The sequence below is a fragment of the Eretmochelys imbricata genome, chromosome 3 (genome assembly GCF_965152235.1).
Source record: "Eretmochelys imbricata isolate rEreImb1 chromosome 3, rEreImb1.hap1, whole genome shotgun sequence".
NCBI classification, from domain to species: domain Eukaryota; kingdom Metazoa; phylum Chordata; order Testudines; family Cheloniidae; genus Eretmochelys; species Eretmochelys imbricata.
The window spans coordinates 85,626,630-85,646,917 of record NC_135574.1 but is presented as its reverse complement, the minus strand read 5'-3'; the positions used below and the strand labels follow the sequence as shown (position 1 = coordinate 85,646,917).

The 20,288-nt window shown below is 48.8% G+C and overlaps 1 protein-coding gene across 2 annotated transcripts in view; it reads left to right on the top strand.

Moving 5' to 3' along the window:
- REV3L (REV3 like, DNA directed polymerase zeta catalytic subunit) overlaps positions 1-20,288 on the top strand; it is a 258,653-nt gene that overhangs the window by 211,605 nt on the left and 26,760 nt on the right. For both annotated transcript variants that reach the window (XM_077812949.1, XM_077812950.1), the window contains 4 exons: positions 5,229-5,337; positions 12,137-12,343; positions 12,731-12,840; positions 14,969-15,083. In XM_077812949.1, coding sequence (XP_077669075.1) covers positions 5,229-5,337; positions 12,137-12,343; positions 12,731-12,840; positions 14,969-15,083 — 541 coding nt within the window. The remainder of the gene's footprint in view (positions 1-5,228; positions 5,338-12,136; positions 12,344-12,730; positions 12,841-14,968; positions 15,084-20,288) is intronic.

The following is a 20,288-nucleotide window of genomic DNA, read 5'->3' as shown; positions in this document are numbered from 1 at the left end:
CTTAATATATGATCCTGCCAACCTGATGCTTCCTCAGTTCCTTCTTACCGCCAGCGACGGTCCTTGGAACTGTAAAAAGAAAAGAAGTACTTGTGGCACCTTACAGACTAACAAATTTATTTGAGCATAAGCTTTTGTGAGCTACAGCTCACTTCTTCTTTTTGAGAATACAGACTAACACGGCTGCTACGCTGAAACCCGTTGGAACTGTGGTGACTTGCTTAGCAAGCTCTCCTCATTTTCCCTAGCTTTCAGTTTAGCTTAGTTCACAGTTATTCCTAGCCTTGTTAAGTTTAGTTTCAGTGTTTTGATTGTTAGAGCAGATAGCCGTTGGGAGTGGGGTGTCTTCCCCTTCACCCCGACCACGTTCCCCGTTGAGAGTCGGGGTATGCGTAAGTCCCAAGGGTTCAAGCCCTGCAAATCCTGCAAGAAGCCCAGGCCAATGGGCAACCCCCATGACGCTTGCTTAAAGTGGCTGAGGGAAGCACACCAAGCAGACAAGTGCAGGATTTGTAAAGGGTTTCACCCCAGAAAAAAAAAAAGAGTGAGACTTTTGCCTTAAGCAGCTCCTTATGGAGGCGGCACTTAGACAGCAACCTACATCGGTGTGGCAAGACCCGGCACCAAGCTCGTCAGTGCACAGCACCCCAGCGGCAGTGGTAGAAGCAGCACCATGGAAGGACTCTAGGAGAGACCCACAGCACCAGCACTGAAACCAGCAGGATCAACCCAGCACCAGTCCCATTCCCCAGTGCACCAGAAGCAGGGGAGGCGTGGATCTCCAACTCAGAGACCCACCCCTTTGGAGCAGCCAGTGGGGCGCGTTCCAGAGAGGAGCACCCAGGGCAGAAGACTTTGGAGCCGGTATCATCGACTTTGGCCCCACAAGGGGGACCGTTGAGCTGGTGCCATTGGACTCCCTGAGCCTGGTCATTGAGGAGGTGGAATTGCCATCATCCTGAACACCTTTGAGGCCGCAAGGGACCTCATCGCCATGAGGGCACCGTGATCCGTGGTCCTTCGAGCCAAGCCTCCAGTTTCACAACATGTGGCACCATCTCGAGGTAAACCAGCGAAGCGTCCCTCAGCACCACCGGTGGAGTCTTGGCGCCACTCGGAGTGTAGGCGCCGCTCAGAATCGCACACCAGTTGCACTTGCGGCACCACTCCAGGTTGTGCCAGTGCTCACGATCGCGATCCTCATGCCGATCCCCATCACGCAGCAGATCCCGTTCCCGGCAGTGGTCATCCTGGCACGGGTCAGCATCCCAGCACAAACCCCGATCTCAGTACCACTCCAGATCGCAGCACTGCTCTCCAGCCTTGTGGCGCCACCCCCCAGTTCAGCTCCACTTGGTACTGCTCTGTCCATCATGGTCCCGGTCCCCGTCTTTGGACTTGGAGATGGGGTCTAGATACTCAGAGTGGGGCTGGCACCGGTCAGGCCGTGGAAGGCCTGAGGTGGGGGCAGGGCCATGGTCTGCGTAGTGGCAGGGACTAGTGCAGTAGCCATTTTGGACCCCATGGGTGTACCACTAGGCCCAGGGCACCCAATCCAAAGGTTCCCGTTCGGTGGCCTCTGAACCACGGGTGCCAGAGGCATCAGTCAGTCACCCCACCCTTAGGGGTGCCAAGAAGGTACTGGTTGCACTACATCCCCTGGAACCAACCCCAGTTCCTGAGCCTGATCCAGGTGTGGTTGGCCCCTGCAGAGAGGCAGGACAGGAGGCCCCTGGAGACCAACGGGGTCAGGAGGACCCTGTTCCCCCATTAGCCTCCTCGTCATCCTCCCCGGATGAGGCAGTTTCAGGCACCTCCATCTCTGGACTGGCCCCCATAGACAGCCATGCCCACCAGGACTGCCTTCACAGGGTACGCGAAATACGGGCCTCCAGGCTGAGGAGGTGGTGGAGTCAGAGGACCTCATGGTTGACATCCTGTCCCCAGATGGCTCGTTGAGGGTGGTCTACCCCTCATCAAGACTATACAGGCCAATGCTAAAACCATTTGGCAGACCCTGGCCTCCATCCCTCCCACTACAAGGGGTGTGGAGAGGAAGTATTCCGTCCCATCCAAGGGGTATGAATACCTCTTCACGCACCTGCAGCCTGCTCAGTGATGGTGGCTGTAGTAAATGAAAAGAAGAGGCAGGGACAACAAGCCCCAGCACTTAAGACCAAGGACACCAAGTGCCTAGATTTATTTGGGCGCAAAGTGTATTCCACGGGGGGGTTGCAAGTCAGGCTTGCCAACCAGCAGGCAATTCTGAGTAGTTACAGCTTGAATTCCTGGAACTCGATGCTCAAGTTTAAGGAGCTGGTGCCAACAGAATCCAGGGAGGAGTTTGGAGCGATAGTGGAGGAGAGCAAGGTGATGGCACGGACCTCTTTACAGGCCTCACTGGACTCTGCGGACTCAGTGGCGCGCACCTTGTCCTCCAGTATTGCCATGAGGCATAGCTCATGGCTGCAGGCCTCGGAACTCCCACCGAGGTTCAACAGACCCAGCAGGACCTGCCTTTTGATGGGGCAGTTCTGTTTGTGGAGCAGACTGACTCTAGGCTGCAGAGCCTAAAGGACTCCAGGGCTACCATGAAATCCTTGGGTGTGCCCACCCCGGCAACGCAACGTAAGCATTTCCATCCTCAGCAGCAATAGCAGCACTCCTATCCTCCTCGGCCGAGGCAGGACTTTTACAGCAGAAGGGGCAGGAATGGCAGATGCAAGCCTTCAAACCCCCCCGCCTGGGGAGGGCTGGGACCCGGCCCCGACTAAACCATAGTCGGGTTCAAAGCAGGCCTTTTGAAGGTGCGCCCAAGGGCAGCACACCAGCCACAATTCTGGATCCTTCCCCATCTTTTTTGAATCTTCTGTCCCACTTCTACTGTGCTTGGTCCCAAGTAACTTCAGACTGCTGGGTTCTCTGTACGGTAGAAGTGGGATAGTCTCTCCAATTCAGCTCCTACCCTCCCTCCCACCCCCGCTTCCCTGTCTCTCTTCAGTGACCCTTTTCATGAACAACTCCTTATCCAGAAGATGCGGGCACTCCTCGCCATGGGATTGGTGGAGGAAGTTCCTCAGGAGCTCAGAGGCAAGGGATTCTATTCCCAATACTTCCTAATCGCCAGACCCATTCTAGATCTGCGAGGACTCAACAAGTTCATGGGAAAGTTGACGTTCCGCATGGTCTCCCTGTGCACAATTATCCCTTCTTTGAATCAGAGAGACTGGTACACTGCCCTTGACGTGAAAGAAGTGTACATCCATATAGCTATTCGGCCTGCACACAGACAATTCCTATGCTTTGTGGTCGACCACAGACATTACCAATTTACGGTCCTTCCATTCGGTCTCCCAACAGCCCCCTGAGTGTTTACCAAGTGCATGTTGGTCGTGGCTGCTTTCCTCCATCGGAGGCAGATATACCCCTACCTTGACAACTGTGGGTGCTCAGGGGCCACACTGGGGGCAGGTGGAATCTCAAATCCGATTGGTCAGATCCACATTCGAGAGACTGGGTCTCCTCCTCAACCTGAACAAGTCAACCTTTTCACCGACCCAAAGAATAGAATTTATCGGGGCAGTGTTGGAATCGGTTCGGGCAAGAGCACTTTTGCCAGCATCCTGATTCCAATCCATGACAGACATCATTCAAGGCCTCAGGCAATACGACCACTACAGCAAGGGATGCCTGAGTCTCCTCAGCCACATGGCAGCCTGCACTTACACGACCCGGCATGCCAGACTGAGGCTCAGGCCCCTGCAGGCGTGGATCACCATGGCCTATCGCTCAGGATGTGACAGTCTGAATTCAGTGGTCACGGTGCCAGGGCAGGTGCTTGAGTCCCTTCAGTGGTGGCTTGACCCTCGCACAGTGTGCGCACACACCTAATTGGAATGGATATGAGCAACACATCTCGATGAACAACAGTGACGAGAAGGTGAGTAACCGCTTTTTCCTTCTTTATATGTACAGGATATATGGCAATATGTTGTTTTCTTATTTTAATATAAAAGCTGTAGTTTTCCTTACTGATACCTTAATGATCCAAATCTAAGGCTAGACTTAATTATTCAGTACAGTACATTTCCATTTTTAGAGACCAAAATGTTGATTAGTTTTTGTTTTTTTTAAACTGCTGCTTGTTTTAATTGTAAACAACAAACAATAGTTGGAAGAGTTGGGAGATATTTAAAATCATGACCCGGCTTAAGAATAAAGTTTCTCAAGTTTCTAGGGTTGCCAACTGTCTAATCACACAAACCCAAATACCCTTGCCATGCCCCTGCTATGCCTCTTCCCATAGGCCCTATCCCTTCTCCAAGGCCCGCCCCCACTCACTCTATCTCCCCTCCCTCCATTGCTCACTCTCCCCCACCCTCACTCACTTTCACCAGGCTGCGGCAAGGGGTTGGGCTCTGGACTGGGGAATGGGGCTGAGGGGTTCGGTGTGTGAGAGGGGGTTCCAGGCTGAGTCTGTGGCAGAGGGTTGGAGTGCAGGAAGGAGGGGGTGTGGGTTCCGGCCAAGAGGCACTTACCTCAGGTGGGTCCCAGGAAACAACCACCGTGTCCACTTGGCCAATGGGAGCTGCGGAGTCAGCGCTCAGGGCGGGGGCAGTGCACAGAGATCCCCTGGACGCCCCTGTGCCTAGGAGCTGGACATGGCAGTCACTTCAGGGAGCCATGTGGAGTCAGGGCAGGTAGGGAGCCTGCTTTAGCCGCACTGCGATGCTGGACTTTTGGTGGCCTAAAATCTCCCGGATTGGCTTCAGTAGCCTCTGGGAGATTGAGCCTGATTCCGGGAGACTCCCGGCCAATGTGGGCAGGTTGGAAACTCTACAAGTTTCTGATTTGAAATCTTAAACAATTTATAGAAAGATTATAAGATTACCCAATAAAGCATGTGCAATTTCTAGCTGAGTTTAGATCAAGATTACATGCCTATGAGAAATTGGCCCCTGGGTACCATGGTGATATGTGCAGAACAGATTGACAAAATAGTTTCAGCATAGAATTTGGACACATATAGCTCCTTTGCTTTGAAAGAATGTTACTTGTAACTAAGAAATTTTAAATTGTGGTAGGCTTGTTCATAGTAGTCTGTGACTGTAACCATACTATTTGTGTTGGTGCTATCAATATTTTAGTGTAGACTCTTGCTTTCCAATTATTTTGAATGTAAATTAATTGATCATTTTGTGACCTTATTTAATTTTCTTCTTTACTAGATTTGATGAGTTTAAATTTGGCTGTACGTCCCTCAGAGTACCTCCTGACTTACTTTATCAGATTCGGCATGATATCACAGTGTCACCCAATGGAGTGGCTTTTGTCAAGGTACTGAGATTTCATTGCTCATTGACAGACCTTTTCACTTTTAGTTTGTTGGTTAGTCCAAAATTAAACACACTGCTGGTTTAGCAAGAGAAAAAATATTTTGTGTTTTTCAGTGTGTTGTCTTCCAGCACTTGCCAGTACAAATCACAGGATTGGAATTTTGACAATTCAGGAAATAAATATGATAGTTGCACAGTTTTACTTTTACTAGGGTTTCAGTAAAGGCTCATTTCCTCTATTATTGAAATTATATTTCTAATCATGCAGTGCAGTGATTCAGTGATGTATTTGTACTTCTTAATCATACTGGAATCCCAGTTACCTATGTGTAACCGTTCTTCTTTGAGTGCTTGCTCATGTCAATTCCATTGTAGGTATGTGAATGGTTGGCGGAGACTTTTGCCTTAGCAGTATCCGTAGGGATGGCTGTGGCGCCCTCTGGAGTGCCACACTCATTTAAGGCACCGCCGTCCCTACGCCCTCTCAGTTCCTTCTTACTGCCTGTGGCCTCGAGAGCTCGGTTTAGCCCCTCACCCAGATCCCACCAGCGTGATTGGGGTCCGGACACTGCATCGGCCACGACATCGCAGCAGTGGCAACAAAGAAAGTGGGCCAGCCCAGTGGCCTTATTGGGGCTTGTGGGGAATGTTGGTCATGGCTATGCCCCCTTTCTAGCGATCTTCGGCTGCTGCCTCAGAGCAACAGCTGGCACCGGACCCCAGGCAGCACCGGATGTGCCTGCAGCACCAGTGATACCAGTGGCACTGGGCTCGGTGCATGCCTCTTCCTCGGAGGCCAAGGTTAAGGAAATTGTACCCATCCCTAAACCTCCCTCACCTGGAGGGGAAGAAGCCACAGATCCTCCTCCAGTAACCCAGTCATCCTCCTCGTCCCCAGACGAGGCGGTGGCAGGCCCTTCAAGAGCTAGCCCCCCGATGACTTTCAAGGACCATCAGGCTCTGCTCCGGAGAGTGGCGGACAATCTAGGCTTACAGGTGGAGGAGATGGGTGAGCAGACTGACTCATTGTTCAATGTCCTCTCTGCTTCCACCCCAGCCCGCCTTGCCTTGCCAATCCACGAAGGGGTCTTAAAGATTGCCAAGGCCCTGTGGCAAACTCCCTCATCTATCCCTCCCACTTCCGAAAGGGTAGAGAAAAAATACTTTGTCCCGGCTAAAAGGTTCGAGTGTTTATACACCCATCCACCCCTGGACTCATTGGTCGTCTCCGCGACCAACGAAAAGGACAAAACAGCTCCAGTCCTCCTCTACTCCCAAGAATAAAGAGACCAAAAGACTGGATCTCTTCGGGAGAAAAATTTATTCTACTGCCAGCTTACAATTCCAGCTGGCAAACCACCAGGCTCTCCTGGGTACGTACAACTTTAATTTGTGGGATATCTTCCGTAAGTTCCAGGAGTCCCTAACCCTCTGGGGGTTAGACCAGGAGTTTGGTACCCCAGTGGAGGAAGGTACAGCGGCAGCCAGGTGCTCCCTACAAATGGCCTGGGATGCAGTGGACTCTGCAGCTCGGGTAGTCCCGTCGGCGGTTGTGATGAGGCATCACTTGTGACTACAAATGGCGGGCCTCTTGCAGGAGATGCAGAATTCAATCCAAGACCTCCTGTTCGATGGGGTTGGTCTCTTCTCCGAGCAGACAGATGCCAGACTGCATGGGGTGAAGGATACAAAGCCCACCCTTCGTTTGTTAGGCATACATATGCCACAGCCTGCTGGGAAGCCCTTCTAGCTACCCCCATCGCCAAGACCTTGGCTGCCCCACCAGGGTTCTGAAAGAAGAAGGGACAGTACCTTCAGCAGGCATCACCCCTCTTCTTCCCGCTCGCCTGCACAGCCTGGGCCCTCTAAACACCCTGGGGGCCAGAAGCATGCATTCTGCGGGTGTAAGACCCATCTGGGACCTGCGTCGCCGCAACAGTCTGTCAAAGTCTCTCAAGAAGTTGAGGTTCCACATGGTTTCCCTGACCTCCATTATTCCTTCCCTGGATCCGGGAGACTGGTACACCACTCTCGACTTGCAGGACACTTATTTCCATGTTTCCATATTCCTGGGACACAGGCATTTCCTCCGTTTTATAGTGAGGATGCCATTTCCAGTTCACAGCACTCCCTTTTGGCCTATTGTCAGTCCCAAGAGTGTTCACCAAGTGCATGGCACTAGTAGCGACTTACCTCAGGTGGCATGGGGTCCACCTGTTCTCATATCTCGCCAACTGGCTCATCAAGGACAGGTCTCTGGAGAGGGTGCAAAGAAGCCTCCATCTGGTTCGCTCCACCTGTCTCAGCCTGGGCCTGTTGATAAACATGGAGAAGTCCATGTTAACACCAGTACAACGCATAGAGTTTATCGGGGCAGTTCTCAACTCCACTCAAGCCAGGGCCTTCCTTCTGGAAGTGCGGTTTCAGACCATAGTGGACTTAATCTCCTACATAAAAGCCCACCCGCTCATCGTGGTCCATACGTGCCTGCAACTGTTGGGCCGCGCGTATGTATGTGGTCAGCCGTACCCAGCTTCATCTGAGGCCCCTACAAACATGGCTGGCCTCAGTTTACATTCCCAGCAGGCACCTCCTGGACCAAGTGGTCACGGTTCCCAGCCATGTCCCAGTGTCTTTAGACTGGTGGTGGAACTCCGAGTTGGTATTGCAAGGCGTTCTCTTTGTGACCCGTCTCCTTTGCTCACCCTGGTCTCGGACACATTGGATCTAGGGTGGGGGGCCCACTTGGGCAAGCTCACCACCCAGAGACATTGGCTGCAGCATGACCTAGCCTTGCACATCAACGTCAGGGAACTCAAAGCGATCTTGCACGATCTGAAGGGCAAGGTGGTGCAGGTCCTCACAGACAATACGGCTGCGATGTATTACACCAACAGGCAAGGTGGTGCCCCTCTGGGACTTCTGTGTACAGCACAACATCTTCCTGGTAGCGGCCTATCTGCCTGGAACCAGGAACATCCTGGCAGATCACTTCAGCGGGTCCTTCTTGTCTCGCCACAAATGGTCACTCCATGCGGAGGTGGCCAGCCTAATCTTCCGCAGGTGGGGGTCTCCCCAGGTGGACCTTTTTGCATCTCAGCAGAGCAGGAAGTACCATGTGTTGTGCTCTCTACAGGGCAGGGACCAGGGCTCCTTGTCAGATGCCTTCCTGATTCCATAGTCCGGAACGTTGATGTACTTCTTTCCGCCAGTACCATTGATCCACAGGGTCTTGCACAAGGAGAAGCAAGACAAGGCGACGATCATCCCCATAGCCCCAGCGTGGCCTCAGCAACGCTGGTTCGGCATGCTGCTGAGTCTGTCAGCAACCACCCCACTGCAGATGCTTCTTCAAACGGATCTACTGTCCCAGAGCCACGGCAACCTGCTGCATTCAAACTGGCGGCGCTGCACTTGACAGCCTGGCTGCTGCGTGGCTGAGCAGGGAGGAGTGGCATTGCTCCGCTGGTATCCAGCGGGTTCTGTTGGGCAGCAGGAAGCCCTCCACCAGGGCTACCTATGTGACGAAGTGGAAACACTGTGACGGTGCCCCCCCATAAGGCTTTACGGAAATATGCTTATGAATGTGTGTGTGTGTGTATATATGACAGAACTGGAATATGTTTTATGCTACATATGCCATGTAACATATCTCTGTGAAGGTTATGATCTACTGAATCTATTCGTTCTATTTGTATGCATGTATCATTTTTGTATTCGAAGTTATGAATATTGGCTGGTGACTTGCTTGATTTCTAGTAGCCTTAGTAAGCATTTGGTCAGCTTCTTGAGAAAGGAATGTGCAAGTTAAATGCCCAATCAAGAAGCACTTAACGGACAATGGATCTTGAAGACGCCAATCCACATCTGAGCTTTCCCAGGAATGTGGCTTGGCTGGTAAGAAACTCAGTCATACATGGACATGTGACTTGCCCATGGTGACTCAAACTCCATTTTGTAGCTGGATTCTACACGGGGAGGGCGGGGCCTCTACCCACAGGAGAAAGTCTATTTAAACCCCTGGGAGACCCCTCCATTTTGTCTTCAGCTGGCTAAAGAGAGAGCCTCTCCACCCTCAAGGATGCCTGAAAGAAACTGGAACAAAGGACAGTAGCTGCAGGGGGTGTGAGTGATTGCTGGACCCAGACTAGAAGGAGCCTAGTCTGTAAAGGGTTTCAGAGTAGCAGCCGTGTTAGTCTGTATTCGCAAAAAGAAAAGGAGAACTTGTGGCACCTTAGACACTAACAAATTTATTTGAGCATAAGCTTTCGTGAGCTACAGCTCACTTCATCGGATGCATTCAGTCTGTAAAAGGAAGCTTACTGGAACTGGTGAGGTTTTTATCTGTATTCAGTTTTATTACTGTACTAGACTTAGACTTGCGCGTTTTATTTTATTTTGCTTGGTAATTTACTTTGTTCTGTCTGTTACTACTTGGAACCACTTAAATCCTACTTTCTGTATTTAATAAAATCACTTTTTACTTATTAATTAACCCAGAGTATGTATTACTACCTTGCGGGGGGGGGGCAAACACCTGTGCATATCTCTGTCAGTGTTACAGAGGGCGAACAATTTGAGTTTACCCTGTGTAAGCTTTATACAGGGTAAAAAGGATTTATTTGGGGTTTGGACCCCATTGGGAGTTGGGCATCTGAGTGTAAAAGAGAGGAACTTCCTAAATTGCTTTCAGTTAAGTTTGCAGCTTTGGGGCACGTGGTTCAGACCCTGAGTCTGTGTTGGAGCAGACTGGCGTGTCTGGCTCAGCAAGACAGGGCACTGGAGTCCCAAACTGGCAGGGAAAGCAGGGGCAGAAGTAGTCTTGGCACATCAGTTGGCAGTTCCCCAGGGGGTTTCTGTGATCCAACCGGTCACAGTGCAGGGAGGAGTAGCATTGCTCCACTGGTGTCCAGTGGGTTCTGTTGGGCAGCAGGAAGCCGTCACATAGGTAGCCTGGTGGAGGAAGTGGAAACGCTTCACATGTTGGGTCTCGGATCGGCTCATTCGTGCAGAGGAGGCCTCGCGGCAGGACATCCTAGACTATCTGCTCCACCTCAAGCTCCAGGGCTTGTTGTCCTCAGTCAAGGTACACCTGGCGGCCATTTCCACATTCCACCCTCCATTTCAAGGCAGGTTGGTCTTCGACCATCCCATGATGGCACAGTTCCTGAAAGGTCTGGAGCGCCTTTACCCGCATGTCAGGGACCCAGTCCCCCTTTGGGACCTGAATCTTGTGCTGTCAAGGCTCATGCGTCTCCCCCTTCGAGCCCTTGGCATCCTGCTCCCTTTTGCTTTGCTCCTGGAAGGTCTCCTTCTTGGTCCCTATAACTTCAGCCAGTTGGGTGTCTGAGATCAGGGTGCTCACGTCAGAGCCACCTTATACTGTCTTCTATAGGACAAGGTCCAAATGCATCCACACCCAGGCTTTCTGCCCAAGGTAATTTCTCACTTCCACACAGGCCAAGATATTTACTTACTGGTCCTATGTCCGAAGCCTCATGCAACCGCAGGCTGCATACCCTGGACGTCAGGCGGGCACTGGCCTTTTACATTGATAGAACAAAGCCGTTCTGTAAGTCAGCGCATTTTTTTGTGGCTGTCGCTGACAGGATGAAAGGTTGCGCGGTGTCAGCCCAGAGACTCTTGTCCTGGATCACTGTCTGTATCCACTACTGTTACAAGCTGGCAATGGTGCCCCCGCCAGCTGTTGTGACAGCTCACTCAACTAGGGTGCAGACTTCCTGGGCAGCCTTCCTTGTTCAGGTGTTGATCCAAGAAATTTGTCAGGCCGCAACCTGGTCGTCCGTCCGCACGTTCACTGCACACTATGTGCTGACCCAGCAAGCAGGAGATGATGCTGGTTTCAGCAGAGCAGTGCTACAATCGGCAAAGCTGTGAACTCTGAGTCCACTTCTGAGGATTCTGCTTGTGAGTCCCCTACAATGGAATCGACATGAGCAAGCACTTGAAGAAGAAAAAATGGCTACCTACCTTTCGTAACTGTTCTTCGAGATGTGTTGCTCATGTCCACTCCATTACCTGCCCTCCTACCCCTCTGTCGGAGTTGTCGGCAAAAAGGAACTGAGGGCGTAGGGCCGGCAGCACCTGATATACCGCGCCATGAGCGCAGCACTCCAGAGGGCACATGGCTGTCCCTATGGATACCGCTAAGGCAAAAGTCTCAGATGACCGTGCATGGGGGCGCACGCACACCTACAGTGGAATGGACATGAGAAACACATCTCAAAGAACAACAGTTACAAAACGTAGTTAACCGTTTTTTCTCCTGCTGCTGCTCAGAAAGGCCTGTACTTTTGGAGATGAAGATAATTTAGTTTGAATTCCACTGTTTTCATTTTATGTCGTGTAGACCTAGCTGACTATAGCTAATGTACATTCATGGCCCCAAACTGTTTCAGCTTGTCACCAAGAAAAATATTTAATGTAAAACAAAAACTTTAAGTTAAAAGGTAAGTATTCCAAGGAATATTATAGTTTAAAAGAATCCTGAATATTTAAAAGGTAGTAAAATAGTCAAATCCTATTCCAGTTAATAGTCTTTTAAATATATGTACAAGTTCAAATATCACATTGTCCATTGCCAATTCAAAAAAATAACATTAACGCTGCCCCCACAAACTTTCAGATTAAGTATATTAACAAAACCAGCCAAAGTACTGATTGCTAGAACACCTCACTGTTAATGTATATTTATGTCAAAGGCTAACTACTAATTCCTGTGTTCTGTTTCAGTTGGCTTTTTTTAAACGTTTTGTTTCTCTTCTTTCCTTTTTTGGTAGCCTTCAGTAAGAAAGGGCGTGTTGCCAAGAATGTTGGAAGAAATTTTGAAGACCAGGATAATGGTGAAGCAGTCAATAAAGGCTTACAAGCATGACAAAGCTATCACTCGAATGCTTGAGGCGCGTCAGCTGGGTCTTAAACTGATAGCTAATGTTACATTTGGCTATACTGCTGCTAACTTTTCTGGAAGAATGCCATGTATAGAGGTAAGGGATGCAGATAAAATGCAAAAAGGATTTAGGAAAGAGACTGTTGTTAAAGCAGCACCAGATAATGTAATGTCATTGCTTGAAACATACATTTAATCTAAATGCTACCATAAGTGCTGTTTTTTTCTCTTAAAGTACTAAAAAGTACTAAAGTGCTCTTTCCTGAATTCTTTCCTGTTTTATTGATTCATGTTTACAGTAAATCAGTTTTCAGAATTTTCTTTCTATTGTTGTTGGTTTTTTAAACCAGCAAATGCAGCCGTTTACTTTGCATGATGATGATGATAATGCAGAGATGGATTCAGAGTGATGGTGATTTACACAGGGGTTGTTTTGAATGCAGTAGTACAGACGGAAAGATTTTCAGTGTATCTTTATTTGCAGATTGGGGATAGTATTGTCCATAAAGCCAGAGAGACCTTGGAGCGAGCTATAAAACTGGTGAATGATACGAAAAAATGGGGAGCTCGGGTCGTATATGGCGATACTGACAGGTAATTAATGGCTGCTTCTTCTGATGCTATGTGAAACTGTTTTCTTCCTTTCCACCTCACAAAGGAGGCTATCACCATGATCTGCGTTCAAAAGCTTACGGCAGGTCTCGATGGATCTATTTTTCTGTTTTAATAAATATTTGCCTGTTGCATTAAACATACAGTTCAGTACGTATTTCAATTTAGACTGTTAAATTACCTTAATGGAGTCTGGGCTAGCTTCCTCACTTTGCAAAGCTGTCAGATAGGGTCAGCTGGGCTACCATGGCAGTTCCCAAGTGCTGCTCATAGGGATAGAGACCCCCTTTCATGCCACCAGTCCCTCAAAAACTGATTGGTGGTTGCTGTTTGACTCCCAACCACTGCTAGGTGGAGGGTACATGCTCTTAAATGGACCAGAGCCCTGCTGGTATAGTTCCTAACTGGTGTGATGGGGCTGGTATAGTTCCTAACTGCTGTAACGGTGTGGTGACTCACCTCTGCGGCACCTCCTGCTGGTCTCTCAGGGAATTAGCTCTTCCAGCCTCCGGCGCGCCCTTTACAGGCCAGTGTCCAGCTTGCTGCTGGCCCCCGTGTCCCTCCCGGAGCCCGGTGCCCCTTTTACCCAGGGTGCTGCCCTCTGGCAGTACCCCCACAGTCTCTGGGCCTCCCCTCCCTGGGGAACCCCCACCCACTATCCCCACCTTGCCTCAGTCTTTGGCTACTGCTAATCACCACTGAGCCCCTGCACACTGGTGTGGACTGCAGTGTATAAGTCAATCATCACAGGCAAGGGGGGCTTGGACCTGCTGCCTCTGCCTCCCTTTGGGCTGCCCCCTGCGACTCCAGTACCTATCCTAGGCCATCTGCCAGGCCTGCAGCCTGGGGCTTTTCCAGCCTTTAGTCGCCAAGCTCCTCTAGCCTTCCCCAGCCCTGCTTCACCTCAGGTACCCTGATAGGCTCCCCAGCAGCCAGGCCCGTCTCTCTCAACAGCTAGAGGAGACTCTGTCTGCTCCTGGCCCACTGCCCTCTTATAAGGGCCAGCTGAGCCCTGATTGTGGCGTGGCCACATCTGAGCCTGCTTTCCCCAATCAGCCAGGGAACTGTTTGCTCCCAGCCACAGCCCTCTCCTGGGCTGTTTTAAGCCCTTTAAGGCTGGAGCAGGTGACCATCCTGCTACAGTGGGGGTGGCCAGGCCAGAGCTGCCCCTTTTGAACCGGGTGCCTTTGGTGACTACTTCTGTGATCTGAGTCTAATGTTGGCCCGGCATGAAGTATTCCCACTCTATTTTAAAATGAAACCAGCTTGCACTTCATAACTAATTGTCATGCAATACATAAACTAAAAATATAAATAAGATATATCCTGTTAGCTAATACACACATTAAGCAATACATTTTCTGGCTGGCTTTCAGTAAAGAAAAATTGATCATTAAACCTCAACATGGCAAAGATCATTATGGTAATTTTTCAGAGCAGGGACCGGCAACCTTTGGCACACATCCTGCCAGGGTAAGCCCTTTCACAGCCATAAGGACTTAAAGATTCAATATTTTTTTTAAAAAAAAGCTGAAGTCCTGGAGCACCAAATATCGTTCTGCACATGAGAACCAGCTCACCAAACCATCCAGTGCCATTCCAATTTGACCCCTTTTGCACAGCCACTTCTCTACTAAATTCATACTGAATAAACAGTTTAGTACCAATTATATTCTTTATCCCTCCTCAATATAGAATTTGCTGTTTCTAGCTCAACCGCCCACAGCCTAGCACTTTCAGATCGCAGGTATAGCATAGAATCTTGTGTTCCTGATGTCGTGGGACTTGGGGCTGGGTTCCATGTCTTGGGGCCAGAAATGTAAAAATCTATTCAGTGGAAGAACTGTGATGCATGGACCACCAGGGGGAGGTAGGTAGGGAAGAAAATAAAGTGCTGTAAAGGAAGCTGGAGGGGAAGGGGTTGCTGTGAGAAATTGAGGATGTGTCAGTGAGTAGACTGGTGGACAATCTCAACGAATTTTGTCAACCACATATGTCCCTGTTTCCCAGTCAAGATACTGGCAAATGTATTATAGCTTGTAAACCCATTCCAGGATATATGTTGAAGTAATGGTGTCCCTACTTCCTATTTCTACTTTTATCTTTTTAGCATGTTTGTACTCTTGAAAGGAGCCACTAAGGAGCAGTCTTTCAAGATTGGCCAAGAAATTGCTGAAGCTGTAACAGCTACCAACCCGAAACCAGTAAAACTGAAATTTGAAAAGGTAAAAGGAAAATACATTTTATGCCAAATGTCTGGATAGAAAATGTTATATCTTTAAACACATTAGGGGTTCAGCTGTTCAATAAGGTTTTGATTTTGATCGGTGACTTAACAGTATCGTGGGTGTTTCTTTGAGTGTACGGCCGGCAGTCTTTTCAGCTGTATTTCATTGTCCTGCAGTTGTCAGAGGAAGTCTGCAGAGAAAATTTAGACATATTGGCTCCAATCACCGACAAAGAACAGGTTCCTGAATGCAGTGTGGATCAAAATAATTCTAATATTATTGCACATCCAAAAGAACAGTGGAGAATGTCTTTAGTTTGTTTGTTTGTTGTTTTCATAAATGTGTCTCCTTCACTTGTATTGACATGATGAATGGTAACTGTAATATCAGTTTAAGGGCCGCTATATTGTTGAGATTGTCCTTTCGTTTAGTATTTTAAACTAATTTATTTTTAGAGAGGGAGAGACAGCACAATTCAATAGAACAATATTGAGAGTCTGGTGGTTCTTCAAGTGATGGTCCCTATATGTAGTCCACTGTGGGGTGCACATGTGCTCCTTGCAACTGAGTCCGGAAGATTTTTCATTAGCAGTGTCTGTTTGTCCATGCCTTTGCCCTGCACCTTCTCGTGCTCCAAACTGAGGACATAAGGGAAAGCATGGATCAGTCGCCTCTCCAGTTCCTTTTTACCACCTCTAGTCTCAGACCAAACCCCTTCAGTGTCCACAGCTTTACTAGCGTTCCTGCCTCAAATTCAGGTTTTTTTCTGTAGTTGACCTTTTGTAGATTGTTAGTCTGGGGCTTCCTCCATCATTTGGGGTACTTAGAATGCCCAAGATCTCCACTTCAAGCCCTGTGCGGCCTGCCCCCCGTTGTTCCCAGTTAGTGTCTTCGATGACATTTGCTTATACTGCTTGGGTAGTCCCACATTCCCTCCAAGTGCAATATTTGTTTTTCCTTTTGGCTCCAAACCTGGCAGTCTTGTGAGTTCCAGCTCAGAAGATATCTGATGGAGTGCTGGATGAGGCCCTAGTCCGACCCTGGGTCTTCAGACCCCCTGTACATCTGCCAGAGATGCCTAGAAGTGTCCCACCAACCACAGTGCTCCCTAGCTCCAGAACATCAGAGGGCAGACCTAAGGACTCTAGCAGGCAGTGCAGATGGGAGGAGGGTAAGAGCAAGCACTCACATGAAAAGTGAGACAAATCCTCTCTCTAGTCCTCATCTAAGAAGAGGACTTTCTCCCGTATGCCCTCCAAATCTGATGAGACTCCATGCTCCAGTATGGATATGTCAGGAGCTCATGGGAAGCACGGATCCAACGTGGCTTGTGGGGAGCCAAGAGTGTTCCAAAGCCACTGATCACTGAAGGAGCTAGCCCAGGCCTATCACTAGCAAGGCAAAGAAGGGCGCAGTCATCAACTGAACCAACAGTAGAGTCCATCAGCAAGGAAAAGGATTCAGTGGTACCAACGCTCATCGTCTGACCTAAATTGGCACTGTTAGCTCTACCAAAAGGCAGAATCCCCTCTCCCTCTCCATCCTCTATGACTGGGTGTACTATCCTCAACAATCTGGCTATGTATTCTGACCCACAGTCACCAATACTCACTGATACAGGTGACTACTAGTGGTGCCTGCAGTGTCAGTTCATCATTCACCAGTACGGTCGATCAGCCTAGAGTTACAAGGCCTGTGGAATCTGAGGACTCGTACTCCTCCAGTGAGCATGAGACTGAAGTCAGTGGCTTCACTGACTATACCATGACGTGAGATCAGCCCTGACAAAGGTTCCATAATTTCCTAGGCATCTTCGTACTCCCATAGAATACACTGCCTGGCTCAGGACCAATAGTACCCTTCCCCCTAGGGAGCACCACCTTATCCATATGATCCAATTCACTGGCCCTTTTAGGGTTCCCGGGATCTGCATTTGAGACCTCCCAATTTCAGGGGATCAGAGAAGGAGTTCAGACAGAGGTCACCTCATAGAAGAGAACCTCCAACCCTCTTAGGAGCACTATGAGGCAGAAGAACAACCTGAGCAATTGGACCTACTCGTTTCTGCTGCACTTTTGTCCTCATCTCCTGACAATGCAGTTGCAGTGGCCTCACTATCGCCATCCAGAAACTATACACAGTTTCATGACCTCCTGAGGAGAATCACAGGTGCACTGCAGTTTCTCCTGGAGGAAGTTCAAGACATCATTCACAAGTTGCTGAATATCCTCCAGACTGCAGGTCCTAGCAAGGTGGCACTTCCAATCAATGAGGCCATATTAGAGCTGACCAAAATAATCTGGCATCCGCTACCTACTTTTGCTCCCCATTCCAAAAAGGATGGGGGAAGAAGTACTTTGTCCTGTGTAAAGGGGTAGAATACTTGTTTTCGCACCCTGAACTCCCTAGTATGTCAGGCCATCACTGAACATACGAGACTGCACCAGCCTAGGTCTGCTCCCTCTGACAAGGATGCTAAAACATGAACCTCTTCAGAAGAAAGAATTTCACCTCAGCTAGCGTACGTTTCCACTTTGTGAATTCTCAGTCCTTGGTGTCTAAATATGATTGTATTCATTATAATTTTTCTGTATTCACTGACAAACTACCCCAGGAATTTAGACCACAATTCCAGGCCATCATCAACAAGGGTAAGTTGATAGATAGATTATCCCTGCAAGCTTCAGTTGAGGACACAGTTTCTCATTCCGTGGCAACTTTGATCATCACAAGACGAGCTTCGTGGTTTCAATCCTCTGGGTTTCCAAAGGAAGTTCAAGCTCCTGTGGAGAACCTCCTCTTAGAGAGCAACAACCTATTCAGTGACAAAAATGGATGAGTCACTACACACCCGTAAGGACTCTTGTGCAAGTCTCCACTTCTTAGATATATACACTCCAGCACCTCAGAGAAAATACTCCAAACTGCCTCCATGCAAACAACATCTTGCTCCTCAACCCTGTTACCACCAGGGTGCCTCTGAGCCTCCCAGAAAGTGCCAGAGAGTGCAATGCAACAGACAGAACATCCCTCCATTGTACTCTTCCCAGTCCCAGGCTCCCACAAAGACATTTTTGATGGGATCCTTGAGAGCCGCCAACCAGTTCCCCCAACACCCATACTCCATTCGGTGGCCATCTGGCCCGTTTCTCCCCAGTGTGGCATCATATTACATCAGACAGATGGGTTCCAGAGATCATCAACACTGGCTATACAATAGAATTTTTGTACATCCCTTTCAAAAAAAAAAAAACAAAAAAACCCATCCCCCTGTCCCTCTTGAGAGACCCATGTCATGAGGGGTCACGAAAGGACTCTGACAGGAGGTGCAGACTCCCTACTCACACTATAGCACAGGGGGGGTGGGCTTTTATTCAAGATATTTATTCATCCCTAAAAAGAAAGGAGGCTGGAAACCTATTCTGGATCTCAGACAATTGAATATTTTCATATGCTGTTCAAAATTCAGAATGATCACCCTGGCCTCAATAATCTCCTCTCTAAACAAAGATGACTGGTTTGCAGCTCTTCATTTGACAGATGCTCATTTCCACATAGACATTCACTCAGTGAGCAGGAGATTCCTGCACTTTACAGTGGGCCTAGACCAATTATCAAGGCAAAGTGCTTCCCTTCTGTCTCTTGACAGCCCCGAGGGTTTTCACAAAGGTGCCATCCATGGTGGTGGCATACCTGTGTCACCATGGCACCCCAGTATTTCCCTACGTTGATGACTAGCTGCCCATATGTTGGTCATACTAGGACAGTCGGTGGTCCTTTCCCTTTCAGCCTCCTTCAATGCTTAGGACTCCAAGTAAACCTAGAAAAGTCCACGTTAGTACCCATGCAAACTATAAACTTTATTGTAGTAACTTTGGATTCAATTACAACCAAAGCATACTTACCCTGGGACAGATTCCAAGCCCTGAGGGACCTCATCAACCAGCTTTGATTGAGCCCTCAGACAATAGTGTGGTCCTACTAGATCACATGTCTTCCTTTACCTATGTGACACCCTCTGCAAGGTTCCATCTTCAGGGCCTTCACACTTGGTTACAATCCAAGCAGAGGCAGTCCAGACAGGAGAGTCTTGATTCCCCACAGTGTTCTGGCATCTTTCAACTGGTGGGTGAAACAAAGAAGTTGTATTCATTGGGGTTCCCTGTGTTTCCCGTTCCATCCACGAAGAGGTTAATTATGGGTGCTTCCCTACTGGGCTGTAGCACATCGGACAAAAATGTGGTTCAGGTTCTAGGACCCAACTAGAATCCAAGCTTCAAATCAGTGCATAGTAAGGAATACATGAAGTTTCCTGCTTTTCATCCATGCTGTACACATTCAGGTTATGTCAGACAATATGACTACAGTATACTACAGCTACAAACTGGGAGGATCAAGTCTGCTCCTTTGCACGGAGGAGATCAGACTCTGGAATTAGTGTATGCAACACCATATCACCCTCTTGGCAGTGCATCTCCCAGGAGCAATGCACACCTTGGTGGACAGCCTCAGTAGCACTTCTACAGAGACTGAGTAGAAACGTCACAATGTGGTGTTGCATTGTATTTTCCAGCAGTGAGGATTTCTTCATGTCCCAAGAGAACAAGAAATACCCAACCTACTGTTCCCAAGCAGCTCGGGGACCCATTCCTAGTAGAGTGGTCAGAGCCACTAATATAAGTTTCCCCACCCATTCCCCTCTTACCACGAGGGAAATCAAGCAGGACAAACTGTCAGTTATCCTGGTGGCAGAAGTAGTTTTGGTTCACCAGCATTGTGCAGATGGCCTCACAGCCATGCATCCAGCTATATCTGAACTTATTGACTCAGGTCAATAAAAGACCACCAATCCCAATCCAGCATACCTCTATCTATTTGGTATTTGGATGTATGACAAACCTAGAAAGGACATGTTTGTAGATGATATACTCCATCCTCAGTTATAGCACAAAAATCTCTGAGGGAATGTTATGCTACAAAGTGGATTTTCCTTTGGTGCTAAAGTCATTAGATACCTTTAGAGGACTCATGAGAATCCCTACCATCTTGGACTACTCCTTTCTCTAAAGAAGTTGAGTCTAACTCTTAGCTTGCTGTGTGTACATTTGCCAGCAATTAATCCCTTCCATGCTCCAGTGGGAAACTGTTCTTCACGCACCCTACAACTGTGAAATTTTTGAAAGGCCTTGCCAGAGGCCTTTC